The 15,149-nt window shown below is 46.8% G+C and overlaps 2 protein-coding genes and 1 long non-coding RNA gene across 6 annotated transcripts in view; 2 read left to right on the plus strand and 1 right to left on the minus strand.

Moving 5' to 3' along the window:
- notum1b (notum, palmitoleoyl-protein carboxylesterase b) overlaps positions 1 to 4,143 on the plus strand; it is a 7,433-nt gene extending 3,290 nt beyond the window's left edge. Inside the window, exons 4-11 of the mRNA XM_069139701.1 lie at positions 12 to 72; positions 802 to 860; positions 1,544 to 1,646; positions 1,728 to 1,919; positions 2,006 to 2,103; positions 2,183 to 2,330; positions 2,430 to 2,477; positions 2,702 to 4,143. Coding sequence (XP_068995802.1) covers positions 12 to 72; positions 802 to 860; positions 1,544 to 1,646; positions 1,728 to 1,919; positions 2,006 to 2,103; positions 2,183 to 2,330; positions 2,430 to 2,477; positions 2,702 to 3,044 — 1,052 coding nt within the window. The 3' untranslated portion in view covers positions 3,045 to 4,143. The remainder of the gene's footprint in view (positions 1 to 11; positions 73 to 801; positions 861 to 1,543; positions 1,647 to 1,727; positions 1,920 to 2,005; positions 2,104 to 2,182; positions 2,331 to 2,429; positions 2,478 to 2,701) is intronic.
- Positions 3,767 to 15,149, minus strand: part of tmc6b (transmembrane channel-like 6b) — a 15,810-nt gene continuing 4,427 nt past the window's right edge. For all 4 annotated transcript variants that reach the window (XM_069139700.1, XM_069139699.1, XM_069139698.1 and 1 more), the window contains exons 3-20: positions 14,885 to 15,015; positions 14,500 to 14,667; positions 13,482 to 13,646; positions 13,272 to 13,380; positions 13,098 to 13,182; positions 12,034 to 12,288; positions 11,201 to 11,415; positions 10,959 to 11,103; positions 9,764 to 9,919; positions 7,934 to 8,112; positions 7,769 to 7,859; positions 7,546 to 7,643; positions 7,371 to 7,466; positions 7,212 to 7,287; positions 4,789 to 5,099; positions 4,603 to 4,681; positions 4,407 to 4,493; positions 3,767 to 4,314 (exon numbers count right to left, since the gene is read on the minus strand). In XM_069139700.1, coding sequence (XP_068995801.1) covers positions 4,300 to 4,314; positions 4,407 to 4,493; positions 4,603 to 4,681; positions 4,789 to 5,099; positions 7,212 to 7,287; positions 7,371 to 7,466; positions 7,546 to 7,643; positions 7,769 to 7,859; positions 7,934 to 8,112; positions 9,764 to 9,919; positions 10,959 to 11,103; positions 11,201 to 11,415; positions 12,034 to 12,288; positions 13,098 to 13,182; positions 13,272 to 13,380; positions 13,482 to 13,646; positions 14,500 to 14,667; positions 14,885 to 15,015 — 2,461 coding nt within the window. In that variant the 3' untranslated portion in view covers positions 3,767 to 4,299. The remainder of the gene's footprint in view (positions 4,315 to 4,406; positions 4,494 to 4,602; positions 4,682 to 4,788; positions 5,100 to 7,211; positions 7,288 to 7,370; positions 7,467 to 7,545; positions 7,644 to 7,768; positions 7,860 to 7,933; positions 8,113 to 9,763; positions 9,920 to 10,958; positions 11,104 to 11,200; positions 11,416 to 12,033; positions 12,289 to 13,097; positions 13,183 to 13,271; positions 13,381 to 13,481; positions 13,647 to 14,499; positions 14,668 to 14,884; positions 15,016 to 15,149) is intronic.
- LOC138192359 (uncharacterized) lies at positions 12,422 to 13,277 on the plus strand. Its single transcript, XR_011177791.1, has 3 exons — positions 12,422 to 12,467; positions 12,553 to 12,665; positions 13,193 to 13,277. It is a non-coding gene; the product is annotated as an uncharacterized lncRNA (long non-coding RNA).

Raw genomic sequence — 15,149 nt, forward strand, 5'->3', positions numbered from 1 at the left:
TCTCGTCACAGGAACAGGAATTATGTCTCCGCAGCCGGAGGAAAACCCTCACTGGTGGAACGCCAACATGGTGTAAGAAGCCGTCTCTTCACTTTCAATGCAGTTGTGTTGTTTGTGACACCTCGTCATGATCCTTCAGTATTTGTGCTGCTGTATTATTTTTGTCTGGGTGATGCTCTAATTGAGTATTTTATATTCTGCAGTCTTCTCTGTGTCACATGTGTGTGTTTACTTTACACTACAAGCTTTAATTCGAAACATGAGATCATTTTTATTATTTTCATAAAGGAGGATACAGAGATAAAACAATTTGTTAAAGCTACTGAGACTCGTAGTGAAGTCAGACTCAACTTCATCTCGGCTGTTTACAAAAGGGAAATATTGCATCAGTAGTTTGTCTCCAGAAGATTATTTCATCCCGCCAGTGCTAAAATGTTTTTTTGTTTTTTTTCCTGAACGGAACCATGTGGTTTGACGCAGCAGTGACCTCTAGTGGACTGGCGGGTGTATTACATGCTTTGGTGTTCCAGCAGCTAATTATCGATGTTTGACAGTCAAAGTTATTCCTGCACAGCTCAGTCCAGCCAGAACGGTCGGCCTGGCCGGCTTTTATTTCTACACCTGTCTCACATCGTACATGTATGAAATGTGCAACACAGATAAAGTCTGATTAATTCAATTAATCTGTTGACCAACAAACCAGCTCAAATAAAATCAGCTTTTTGAAATGTGACTTTGTGTTTGCAGGTTGTTTGTGTGTTTTTCTGTGGCTCCTGACGGTGTTGTGTTTCTGTGCTGCAGGTTCATCCCGTACTGCTCCAGCGACGTGTGGAGCGGCTCCACGCCGAAGACTCGACCCAGTAAGAGGACTCACTGCTCCAACACGGCGATGCAGACAAAGATTTATCAGAGCAAATTAGAAGACATGTTCAAGTTTTCTGAGCCTTCAATGTTTGAAACTTTCATGTCAGCAGTCACGTCTGCAGCTTCCTTCATTACTACGTCCATGTCTGGCTTCTTGGAAAGCCTCGTTATGTTGAAGTATTAAAAGTGTCTCTGAGTTACAGCGTCACAAACCAACACACATCATTTCATCAACTCAACATTATTATTATTTAGAAATACACAATGTCTTTATAGAGTCATTTGGACTTCTGAAAGTTTGTGATGTCACAAACTCTCGCTCATGTCACATGTCCGTTTTCACTGTCTGACCTTTTATGTGGAAGAAAACACTGAGCAGCTGTCGAGCCAAGAGGCCGAAAAAAAACTCTGGTCGTCTTTGACGCGTGTCAATCAGAAAAGAGTCAGCCAATCACAAGAGAGGGTGATTCATAATGATACGCCTTAAAGAAGCCTGAGAAAGGAGATGTGAAATCCTACTGGGATGGTTTTGGTGCTGAAAACCACAAAAATATGGTCTTCTGGATATTTAGACAGTAAATAAAACAATGTAAACGTGTGAAACATGGGACCTTTAAAAAAAAGAAACAGTTAAAGCTTTCAAAATGCCACAAGCATGTTGTCTGTTCTGTTTCTTCAGGTGATTATGCGTTCATGGGCTCTCAGATCATTGAGGAGGTGGTGAATGAGCTGCTGACCAAAGGTCTGGACAACGCTAAGGTTCTGCTTCTGGCCGGCAGCAGGTCAGTGGAGATCACCTGTGTTGTTTTTACCAAAGATAACCGGTCGGTTGCTCCCTCTGATCCCGCTCTTCCTCTCTCCAGCGCCGGTGGTACCGGCGTCCTCCTGAATGTGGACCATGTTGCAGAGCAGCTGGAGTCCCAGGGCCACGGGGGGGTGCAGGTCAGGGGCCTCGCCGACTCCGGGTGGTTCCTGGACAACAAACAGTACAAATTCACCGACTGCCTGGACACCATCAGCTGCGCCCCCACTGAGGCCATAAAGAGAGGCATCAGGTGGGACAGAGACAGCTTTAAAGGACCGACGGACTACAGGAGGGATGCAGGAGACGTGTTGTAAAAGGTGGTGATTGTTTGTACAGATACTGGGGAGGGCTGGTGCCAGAGGGCTGCAGACAGGCGCACGTGGGAGAGGAGTGGAAGTGTTTCTTTGGATATAAAGTCTACCCCACGTTAAAAAGTGAGTCACGACAGACTATCCATCACGCAGACATAACAAGCATCAGTCTAACCTCCGGGTCGTCCTCTGCACCCTGCAGGCCCGGTGTTCGTGGTGCAGTGGCTGTTCGATGAGGCCCAGCTGACGGTCGACAACATCCACCTGACCGGCCAGCCCGTCCACGAGGGCCAGTGGAGGTACATCCAGAACCTGGGCCAGGAGCTGAGGGGCACGCTGCGTGAAGTCCCGTAAGAAAGAGAGAGAGAGAGAGACACACACACACACACACACACACACACGGTAGAGTCCCTGTTTGAGTGCCGTTGACGCTGTGTTTGGATTTGCAGGGCGATGTTTGCTCCGGCGTGTCTGTCACATGAACTCATCACAAGGACGTACGTAAAAAACACTTTTTAATGAAAACCTTTGTACAAGGAAACTTTAATTACAGCTTTTAGCTCAAACTTTTCCATGTTTTTATTTACCTAAACCTCAAAAATAAGTTCTTGAGTATTTTTCTGACTGACTGCTCTATGACACGTCCTCCAGCTGAGTTGTCAAACTTCCAGTTGATGTTCTTTCTGGTCCTTCATCCCGGTTTGTCTCCGTGTCCCTGCAGGTACTGGATGGACATTCAGGTGAAAGGCACCTCCCTCCCCAGAGCCCTCCACTGCTGGGACCGCAGCTTCCAAGACAACCTCCACGGCAACAGCAGCCACGGCAACCACAACCACCAAAAGCACAAGAGCCCTCCCGCGAGAGGCTGCCCGCTCCACCTGATTGACAGCTGCCCGTGGCCGCACTGTAACCCGTCCTGCCCGACCATCCGGGACCAGCTGACGGGACAGGAGATGAGCGTGATCCAGTTCCTGAAGCACATGGGCTTCGACGTGCAGAAGATGGCTCAGCAGCAGGGGATGGACCCCAGGAAGCTGCTGGGCATGCTCAGTAACGGAAACTGAGTCGCATTTCATAAAACTGCTCCAGCGTCAATAAGCCAGGTGGAAGACGAGGACGGCGGACACGAAACTCTGACGAGAGACGTCACCTATCTGAAAAGCAACTGAAAAACACGACGACTCACTGTTGAGTCAAATAAAATCAAACCGGAACGTTTGAGCGGTTTAAATACAACAAACGGGATCTCGTCAGATCACCGTGAGATATCCAGATATGCTATTATTGAGCGTGTACCCGAGTGTCCAGCGATCTGCAGGATGTGTGTGCAGGTGAGGTTATCATGTCTGCAGCCGTGTTGAGAGTTCGACTGGAAACACCTCCGGGTTTGTTTCTCTGAACATCACATCCAGAAACCCCTCCATGCTGCTGTTTCTACCCTCCACCAAACATGCTGCTGCTTCTCTTTTTTTGGGGAAAAAAAAATAATTTAATGGGTAATATTTACTAATGAAAAGTTTATTACATTGCTCTTCAGGCCACAGTTAAATGATTTATTTATTTTTCTACTGAAACTATCTTTTATATTTCCTTATAGTCAGACACAGGTAGCCACGGTAACGACGTCTCCGTACATTTTTTACTTGCATGATTGTAAAAAAAAAAAAATTATAATGTTGTAGTGTGTATTGTGTGCATATTATTTTCTGGCTGTAGTTTGTAACAGATTGTATTGTAGTGTTGCCTGCAGCTCATATAAGCACTAATAAATACAAAGACACACCGATATGATAAAACATAGTTTACTTAGAAAGTACAATATCGCCCTAAAAGAAGAACATCAGTAAAAACAGTATCGACATACTCACACCCACAGAATCCAAAGTTTACCTACAACATACACACTAATAACATCATTTATCATGTTTGCACAAGAAATAAGAATAAAAAGTATTTGTTCACAGTTGGTATAAAAGTGCTTCTACAAAAGAAGGTCTGAAAGATTTCCTGGTTTTATTACCTGCATCCGCCAGGTCGCTTCTTAAAACTCAAAAACAACTAAGCACGTGTTCAGTTATCATCTTGTGTCATTGTGTTTTTGTTCTGTGCGACGTCACTTTGACTTCCTCTCATCTATAAAGCAGACAGCTTCGTTTCACCTGATGTGGTCGTTTTGTTTGTTCCTTCGACCTGTAAAAGCTCTAGCTGGTGAAACTGAAATCCTACCGATGCATCGGACGTTTCACTTGTAGTCTTCTGCTCTTCCTATTCCAGTTATTCTGTTCTGAGATTCCTCCTGAGCTCAGAGACTTGAGATCTTTAACATGCAGAGTCCTAGAAAGGAAAAGAACCAACAGTGGAAGTAAGCAGAAGGCAGGAGGAGTTGTGTCTGTCTGTTCTGGTAAAGATGAGAATCAGAGACCGACCTGACTGGTGAGTCTCCGAGCGGGAGTTCGTTTCTGCTCATGAACCGACTGGAGCCGCGTGATCAGGAACTTTTTATCCTCTCCCTCCTGAAGAAGGTCAACCAGGTTCATCAAAAAGCATCAGAAGAACATTGCTTTCACCTCAGAGTGTCTGAGTCGGTCTCATAAACAGACTGCATGTTCACAGACATCTTACATTTTTGATCTGCTCCTGCAGCAAACTGATGATCTTCCTCTGACCGTCCACCACCTGACTGTGGAAGTAGATGACGATCCTGATCCAAACAAACACAGAACATACTGGGATCGGGTCGGGACCACCCCTGTGTGTGTGTGTGTGTGTGTGTGTGTGTGTGTGTGTGTGTGTGTGTGTCCCACTCACAGAAAGATGCCGGCTCCCACAAACAGGAAGAGAGGGTTTTCCACCAGGTAGGAGTGAGCTCTAGCCAGCACAGACAGGTTGGGATTATCTTTCTCCAGTTCTTCCATCCAGTGTTTCCCGGCCTGAAACATGGTTTTGAGGCCTCGGAACGGACCGCATGTGGAGGACGGCGTGATGCTCCACATGGTGTACGTGACGCACACAGAGGCGCCCATGAAGGAGGGGAAGCAGAGGAGCGTGATGAAGATGGTGGTCATCTGGCTGACCCTGTACGGCCTCCGGGGGGCCTGACAGTTCATCATCACACTGCTCTGAAAAACACACAGGCTGAGGTCAGAGGTCGCGTTCCCATAACAACTGTCAGGATCTTGGGATCAAAGCAGAGACATTTTACAAAAACACAAAAAGGATTTAAAGATTTCCCTTTGAGGGATTAATAAAGCACCCATCCACCTACCCACCTACCCACCTACCTACCCACCTACCCACCTACCCACCCACCTACCTACCTACCTACCCACCCACCTACCTACCTACCCACCTACCTACCCACCCACCCACCTACCTACCTACCCACCTACCTACCCACCTACCCACCTACCTACCCACCTACCCACCTACCCACCCACCCACCTACCTACCTACCTACCCACCCACCTACCTACCTACCCACCTACCTACCCACCCACCCACCCACCTACCTACCTACCCACCTACCCACCCACCTACCTACCCACCTATCTACCTACCTACCCACCTACCTACCTACCCACCTACCCACCTACCTACCCACCTACCTACCTACCAACCCACCTACCTACCTACCCACCTACCCACCTACCTACCCACCTACCTACCTACCAACCCACCTACCTACCTACCCACCTACCCACCTACCTACCCACCTATCTACCTACCCACCCACCCACCTACCTACCAACCCACCTACCTACCTACCCACCCACCTACCTACCTACCCACCTACCTACCCACCTACCTACCCACCTACCTACCTACCCACCTACCTACCCACCCACCTACCTACCTACCCACCTACCTACCCACCTACCTACCTACCCACCTACCTACCCACCTACCTACCCACCTACCCACCCACCTACCTACCTACCTACCCACCTACCTACCCACCTACCCACCCACCTACCTACCAACCCACCTACCTACCTACCCACCTACCCACCTACCTACCTACCAACCCACCTACCTACCCACCTACCCACCTACCTACCCACCTATCTACCTACCCACCCACCCACCCACCTACCTACCAACCCACCTACCTACCTACCCACCCACCTACCTACCTACCTACCCACCTATCTACCTACCTACCCACCTACCTACCTACCAACCCACCTACCTACCCACCTACCCACCTACCTACCCACCTACCTACCTACCAACCCACCTACCTACCTACCCACCTACCCACCTACCTACCCACCTACCTACCTACCAACCCACCTACCTACCTACCCACCTACCCACCTACCTACCCACCTATCTACCTACCCACCCACCCACCTACCTACCAACCCACCTACCTACCTACCCACCCACCTACCTACCTACCCACCCACCTACCTACCTACCCACCTACCTACCTACCAACCCACCTACCTACCTACCCACCTACCCACCCACCTATCTACCTACCCACCCACCCACCCACCTACCTACCTACCCACCTACCTACCCACCTACCTACCTACCAACCCACCTACCTACCCACCTACCCACCTACCTACCCACCTACCTACCTACCAACCCACCTACCTACCCACCTATCTACCTACCCACCCACCCACCTACCTACCAACCCACCTACCTACCTACCCACCCACCTACCTACCTACCCACCTACCTACCTACCAACCCACCTACCTACCTACCCACCTACCCACCCACCTATCTACCTACCCACCCACCCACCCACCTACCTACCTACCTACCTACCAACCCACCTACCTACCCACCTACCCACCTACCTACCCACCTACCTACCCACCTACCTACCCACCTACCTACCTACCCACCTACCTACCTACCAACCCACCTACCTACCCACCCACCTACCCACCTACCCACCTACCTACCCACCTATCTACCTACCCACCCACCCACCTACCTACCAACCCACCTACCTACCTACCCACCCACCTACCCACCTACCTACCCACCTACCCACCCACCTACCTACCTACCCACCTACCTACCCACCTACCTACCCACCTACCTACCCACCTACAGAAAACTACAGAAACTTTTGAGTGGATCATTTTTTCAAGCTTTCTTTTGTCAAACTACTGTTTCTGAGCTTTCAGCTCAAATTGGCAAAACAAGACAGCATTTCATCTTTTTTATTTTGTGTATTTCAAAATCAAATGTCTAAATTGAATTACCATCTTAATGTAGAAGAGCATGACTAGTTTGAGAATCTGCACAGCCGGCAGCAGCGGAGTGAAGAGAACTCCCAACCTGAGAAACACAAACAGATTATTCAATCACAACAGTTTGACTTGACGTGGGAGGACTGAGTGCGTCATAATAACGCCGTGTACCAGGCTAATGTTTGTCCGTAGATGAGTTCCAGGACGTTCCTGGGAATATCAAAGACGGGTTTCCTCCTCCTCTTCAGCACCTTCTCAGAAAACAGCCTGCAGGAGAAAGTAGAGTGATTTAAAAGGAGCACAGATTGAGTTCCAGCTACGAAGGACTTCATGATGAATGACTCGCCTCCAAAGAAACTCTCCAAACAAGGTGTCCAGAACAGTAAAGATGAAGTCCATGATCAGGAAGCGGTAAAGCTCCTGACCAACAAAACTCTCCCAGCACTGAGGGAACATCCACAAAACAGAAAAAACTCCAGATGAGAAACATTTTAATCACATCTGCAAAGTAAAAGTCGTCTTTTCCGGTATTTTAAAAAGTGTAAATTATGTTGCGTTATTTCTGTCACCGTCTGTCTAATCCCGTTGGGGGGGGCAGCCAAGCGACCCAGCCAGTGGTAGCAGAGGACGCCCAGCACGCTCACCTTCAACATCAGGTTACTAGAACAACAACAACATGTCAACAACAGACTCCGACATCATCGTTCAACGACGTGCGACTCCTGCGTTTGTACCGGCCGATGGCGACGTATGTGCGAACGGACGGCGACTCGTAGTCCTCCATCCAGGCGGCCAGGTTGAAGAGGCCGGGCAGCAGCAGGTTGATGAGCGACACCAGCACCGGCAGAGCCAGCAGGCTGGCCTCGTTCAGAAGGTCCACACCAGAGGAGGGAGGAGACGGGTGAAGATCCAGCTGGGGCCAGATGTTCAGATCAGGTTATGCATGTTATGTTCTGTATGTTCTGTATGTTCTGTATGTTATGTATGTTATGTATGTTCTGTATGTTATGTATGTTCTGTATGTTATGTATGTTCTGTATGTTCTGTATGTTATGTTCTGTATGTTATGTTCTGTATGTTATGTATGTTCTGTATGTTATGTATGTTCTGTATGTTATGTTCTGTATGTTCTGTATGTTCTGTATGTTATGTTCTGTATGTTCTGTATGTTATGTTCTGTATGTTCTGTATGTTATGAATGTTCTGTATGTTATGTTCTGTATGTTCTGTATGTTATGTTCTGTATGTTCTGTATGTTCTGTATGTTATGTTCTGTATGTTCTGTATGTTCTGTATGTTATGAATGTTCTGTATGTTATGTTCTGTATGTTCTGTATGTTATGTTCTGTATGTTCTGTATGTTATGTTCTGTATGTTCTGTATGTTATGTTCTGTATGTTATGTTCTGTATGTTATGTATGTTATGTATGTTCTGTATGTTATGTTCTGTATGTTCTGTATGTTATGTTCTGTATGTTCTGTATGTTCTGTATGTTATGTATGTTCTGTATGTTATGTATGTTCTGTATGTTATGTATGTTATGTATGTTCTGTATGTTATGTATGTTCTGTATGTTATGTATGTTCTGTATGTTATGTTCTGTATGTTATGTTCTGTATGTTATGTATGTTCTGTATGTTATGTATGTTCTGTATGTTATGTTCTGTATGTTATGTTCTGTATGTTCTGTATGTTATGTTCTGTATGTTCTGTATGTTCTGTATGTTATGTTCTGTATGTTCTGTATGTTATGAATGTTCTGTATGTTATGTTCTGTATGTTCTGTATGTTATGTTCTGTATGTTCTGTATGTTCTGTATGTTATGTTCTGTATGTTCTGTATGTTCTGTATGTTATGAATGTTCTGTATGTTATGTTCTGTATGTTCTGTATGTTATGTTCTGTATGTTCTGTATGTTATGTTCTGTATGTTCTGTATGTTATGTTCTGTATGTTATGTTCTGTATGTTATGTATGTTATGTATGTTCTGTATGTTATGTTCTGTATGTTATGTATGTTCTGTTATGTATGTTATGTATGTTCTGTATGTTATGTATGTTCTGTATGTTATGTTCTGTATGTTATGTTCTGCATGTTATGTTCTGTATGTTATGTATGTTCTGTATGTTATGTTCTGTATGTTCTGTTCTGTATGTTCTGTATGTTATGTTCTGTATGTTATGTATGTTCTGTATGTTATGTTCTGTATGTTCTGTTCTGTATGTTCTGTTCTGTATGTTATGTTCTGTATGTTCTGTATGTTATGTTCTGTATGTTCTGTATGTTATGTTCTGTATGTTCTGTTCTGTATGTTCTGTATGTTATGTTCTGTATGTTCTGTTCTGTATGTTCTGTATGTTATGTTCTGTATGTTCTGTATGTTATGTTCTGTATGTTCTGTTCTGTATGTTCTGTATGTTATGTTCTGTATGTTCTGTATGTTCTGTATGTTATGTTCTGTATGTTCTGTATGTTATGTTCTGTATGTTATGTTCTGTATGTTCTGTTCTGTATGTTCTGTCCTCGGTATGTGAACGAAGGATCACAAACCGCCCGTCTCACCTGGTGCATGTAATCAGAGAAGTGGTAGATGCCGACCACGCAGGCCGTCGTGCTGGCGACGCAGATCATCCACGCCAGACCGTGAACCAGCACACGCCACAACTTCTGGCACCGCGTGTTCTTCACATGTTTGTGATTCACCTCCGCCAACAGCTCCTGGACAGGGTGGAGGAAGGGGAGAGGGAAGAGGAAGAGGAAGAGGAAGAAGAGAGGGAGAAGGAAGGGCAAGAGGAGAGGGAGGAGGAAAAGGACAGGGAGGAGGAAGCAGAGAGGGAAGAGGAAGAGGACAGGGAGGAGGAAGAAGAGAGGGAGGAGGAAGAAGAGAGGGAGGAGGAAGAGGACAGGGAGGAGGAAGAGGACAGGGAGGAGGAAGAAGAGAGGGAGGAGGAAGAGGACAGGGAGGAGGAAGAAGAGAGGGAGGAGGAAGAAGAGAGGGAGGAGGAAGAGGACAGGGAGGAGGAAGAAGAGAGGGAGGAGGAAGAAGAGAGGGAGGAGGAAGAGGACAGGGAGGAGGAAGAGGACAGGGAGGAGGAAGAAGAGAGGGAGGAGGAAGAGGACAGGGAGGAGGAAGAAGAGAGGGAGGAGGAAGAAGAGAGGGAGGAGGAAGAGGACAGGGAGGAGGAAGAAGAGAGGGAGGAGGAAGAAGAGAGGGAGGAGGAAGAAGAGAGGGAGGAGGAAGAAGAGAGGGAGGAGGAAGAAGAGAGGGAGGAGGAAGAGGACAGGGAGGAGGAAGAGGACAGGGAGGAGGAAGAGGACAGGGAGGAGGAAGAAGAGAGGGAGGAGGAAGAAGAGAGGGAGGAGGAAGAAGAGAGGGAGGAGGAAGAGGACAGGGAGGAGGAAGAGGACAGGGAGGAGGAAGAAGAGAGGGAGGAGGAAGAAGAGAGGGAGGAGGAAGAGGACAGGGAGGAGGAAGAAGAGAGGGAGGAGGAAGAAGAGAGGGAGGAGGAAGAGGACAGGGAGGAGGAAGAAGAGAGGGAGGAAGAAGAGAGGGAGGAGGAAGAAGAGAGGGAGGAGGAAGAGGACAGGGAGGAGGAAGAGGAGAGGGAGGAGGAAGAGGGAGGGTGAGAGATAACCGAGTATATTAGATCATCACATTCTGTCTGTCAATAATGTGACAGAGAGGAAAACAAAGGTTTAGAGTGTGTGTGTGTGTGTGTGTGTGTGTGTGTGTGTGTGTGTGTGTGTGTGTGTGTACCTTGAGCTGCGTGCAGATATTTTCAGACATGAGTTTGACGGATGGTTTCTTGATCACGTTGAAGTCCCAGGAGCAGAAAGCCTTCATGGCCAAGATGCTGTGAGATTTATCGATTCTGAAGCTCTGACCGAACGACTTCGACATGCTGGAGATAAAACGGAAACGGAGACGCAGATGGTTTCATGTCTTTTAAAAGCAGATATGTTGGTTAAGTTTGTGTTTCCAGGTGGGTTCTTCTGTACCTGTTGACGAGGATGATGCAGGTGATGAAGAAGGCCACTCCGATGGTGAAGAAGTAAGCCAGCGGCAGGTTGTACGAGCGGTGCTTCGACCCACAGTCCGGTCCGGTCTGGTTCAACACGGACATGTCCGGCCCGCCGCCGTCAGCCCGGCAGCTCCTGCGCAGTGTGTAGTTGCTGTAGTATCCATAGTACATCACCGAGTCGGAGAAGTAGCCCTGAAACAAACACCTGTACTTCAGAGAACTTCATCATCATTATTATCTACTTTGCTAGAACATTTTTAGATTTAAAATCTTCTTGACAGGTTTTAAGACATAAAAATGCAATAATCTGCTTTGAATAATATTTTTTCTGTTTTTAAATTAACACACTAAAATCGACATCATGTCCCACATTAAAATATCCTGATATATTTTTGAATAAGCAAATATTCCTAAATTATGGAACTCAATCTACACGGGAGGCTTTAAGATCTCAGATTATGTTTGTGAAAGATGCTGATTGCACCACAAACAGCTCCCAGCTGGTTGAGATGCCACAAAATCCTGCTCATATATTCACATGAGATTCATGGTCCTGTTCCTCAGATGAATATGAAACCAGCCTCCAGTAAAACTGCATGTTTGTCATTCAGCACAAAGAAACTTAAATATTCAAGTGAAGTAATTCTTATAAAAATGTTAATTCAGCAGTTTAAAGTTGGCTTTATTATTTGAAACTAATCATTCAGATCTAAAGTGTCTTCAAGGATGCTGTGAGGGTTTTGTAAGGAGTGCAGCGTCATGGCGTGTGAGAGGTGTTGCAACGCCACGCCACCACCGAGCACGTCTCACCCCCCCGGTGAGGAGCTCCAGGCCGGTGAAGCGGCTCCATGCAGGCAGCAGCGGAGGATGCACCGCCTGAGGCAGCACCAGGAAGGCTCCGGTCACCAGGAAGAGGAAAAGGTTGAAGAACAGCAGAGTCTTCAGGAACAGGAAGTACGAGAGGACTCCAGAGCCGAACCGCCCGCTGACTCTCTTGAGCGCCACCTGCCACAGCTGGAGGGAGTGCAGGAAGGACAGCCAACTGTACCAACTCTGTCTCACAGCCTGCGAGGAGAAAAAAACAACCCTGTAGCAACGCAGAGCAAAGTACACATGTGTTTGTGGTTTGTGAGTCACACAGAAAGCAGTAAATGATTGGGCAACAGAGTTCACAGTGCCGTGATAACAACACAGACAGGAAATACCCACGACAACAGAGAAGAATGCTGAGCAGACTTTTTAAGGTGTGTCTGTTGCCATATTTATAATTTCGTGTTCGATGCACAAATCACAGTCAGAGCACATTTAAACAACAAGGTTTTAAAACAGGAAGTGCTCAACATCTGGACGGACGATTCAATGATCAGATGTTCGACTGTAAACACCAACAGGAACTGTCACCATGTTCCCTCTGTGCTCAACCAACCAGCTGCCAGACTCTGGTGAGACTTTCTATACTATTATTATGCAATCTGATTTCTTACATCTCCGAAAATGCAGAACAGAAGCAGCTGGTGTGATGTAGAAAAACCTCCGCAGTGTGCTTTGAATCTCTCAAACCTTTAATCTCAACCTTTAACCCAACATGAATGAGAAGTCTTTAAATAGCCCAGAAAACAGAAACAGAAAATCTGAACATGCAATTCACTGAGATGTGGAGGAAACCCCAGCTGCTGATTAAAAAGCTCCACAGCGTGACAGACAGCTGTTCTCAAGGTCAAGAACGAACTGTCAATCACATGCCGTGTTTCCTTCTTTTCTGAAGGATCCATTGTTACTACCGACTGAAACATCTTAAGACCCCGTCAGACATAAAGAGATTCATAAAACATAAGAAGACGAAGATATGAAGGGGTCTCCGGTGGTCTACTTACGATAATGATGTTATATTTGAATCGACTGCAACAGGAGAGTTTATTGGCTGAACCCGTGTGTTTTTCCTTTTGCACTGCCGACCTCCTGTGAACAGACACACAACGAAGGGAGAATCAGACGGACGCACAACAACACAGTTCGTCCAAAGAGAAGAGAAGTCCGACAACGTTTACCCGAGTTCACTCTTCTCCGCCACGCTGAGCGGCATCCCGCGGAGCATCCTCACTCGGTCACCCGCCGACAGGTTCTGCAGGTTGTTCACCAGACGGTCCTTCTTACTCGCTGTGACACACACAGGCAGCATTACAGCCGTTTCAGTTACAAACTCCTCGTCCAGCTTTATTGTATTAAAACAGCTTCCTCAGCTCCGTCGTCGTGCTCACCGTCGGAGCCCTCTGCGTCCGTAGTGTCGGCCTCCATGCCGTAGCCGCAGATGCTCGGCCTGGCGGAGCGAGAGAAGTCCCGGATGGACGGTCGGCTCTGCCGGCTTCTCCGCAGCTTCATGGTCCTGTTGTAGTACTGAGAGATGATGGCTCCTCTGCTGCGGCCTGGAGAGCAACACCACCACACAGGAGCAGACGGGAACATTTACAGACTCCAAAAAAACACAGATCCTCCAGCTGCTCGTTTCAACCAAACCTCCCTCAGAATCTAATCAGCTGTTCGCTGACGAAGGATTTATCATTTCACTAAACTGCAAATGGTCTTTGAGTAACGCTGAACAAAATAAAAACAACAACAACAGTGATTATTACAGCTCATCATTTCAAAAGCACAACAAACAGCTGTTTTACAGGAACTCACATCACATGACAAACACTATCTCCCTTATGCTTCCGATGCTCAAAGTCAAACCATGTAGAACAGATATCAAACCATCTTCACCAACATGGTGAAGCTCTCGACGTGCCACTGACAGGAAGGTGACAGACAAACTGCTTCCCCACAAAACTCTGCTCCTCTGAAACTCGTCTGTTTTCAGTCTTTTAATGATCAACGTGCAGCAGTGTGACACCAGCAACGCCAGGTGAGGTTTTACATTAAAGATCGTATTTCCAATGTTTTAATACTCACTAACTCCAACATTTACCGTCTCAGGGACGATAACAAACACAACATTTCAGGTTAAAGATATTTACCCCGAAAACTTTCTAAAATTACATTTGGGTCAATGAGCAGGTTTCAGCCTTGTAGTCAGTGATACCAGAACATTTTGTTCAGCCATTTCCTCAGAGGAACTAAGTGTTAAAAATGATATCAAAACATCTCTAAAATTCCTTTGAACAACAAAAACAAATCCACTAATATGCTCAAACCTGAAACACTTTACTAAAGAATTCTCTGGTGTCGTGCATCGTCCTCTCTGAGCGTGAACGACCGCTGGTCGTCTGCAGGACTCACCGATGGTGCGACTGGGCATGGAGGACAGGATCCTCATGGTGGCTGAAGACCAGCGTTCCCTTACGAGAGGGTCTGTTTGTCTTTCATCGTCCTCCCAGTCCTCCTCCCTTCGTCTCGGTCTCCGTTCCCTGAACTCCTGGCCGGGGCTGGACAGGTAGGCCACGTCGTCTGGGGAGAAAACACACGTACACAACATGAAAAATATGACAACTGCTGCGAGAGACTGAAAAACAAACATTGAAATATTTCAATCTGTAATGTGACATTTTAGGAATGACATTAATTACACACTAATAACAATCCCAGGTGATATCTACTCTACGTCACATAAGAATATTATATTTAGATAATATCAAGCTTTTGTGTGTGCAGGCGCTGCATGTACCTCGACGCTCTTCGTCCAGTTCTCTCTGCAGCTCCTGCAGCTCGAAGGCTTCGGACAGTCCTCCGTTCTCACTCTGTTCTGCTATCAGCTGGTTGAAGGAGTCGTGGATGCCGTCCTCGTCCGCCGGGCTCCTGACGGAGGGACACATGGGGACCGTTACAGGAGACACAACAAAGGGCGCTTCAGATGAAACACAATGACCCTCCGACTCCTTCGGCCCAGATCGCCCTCCGACCCTCTTCCTTATCTGGACTCCAAGTCAAAG

Source organism: Embiotoca jacksoni, unplaced genomic scaffold, assembly GCF_022577435.1.
Source record: "Embiotoca jacksoni isolate LCO1_2020_lvr unplaced genomic scaffold, fEmbJac1.0.p SCAF_85, whole genome shotgun sequence".
NCBI lineage: Eukaryota > Metazoa > Chordata > Actinopteri > Embiotocidae > Embiotoca > Embiotoca jacksoni.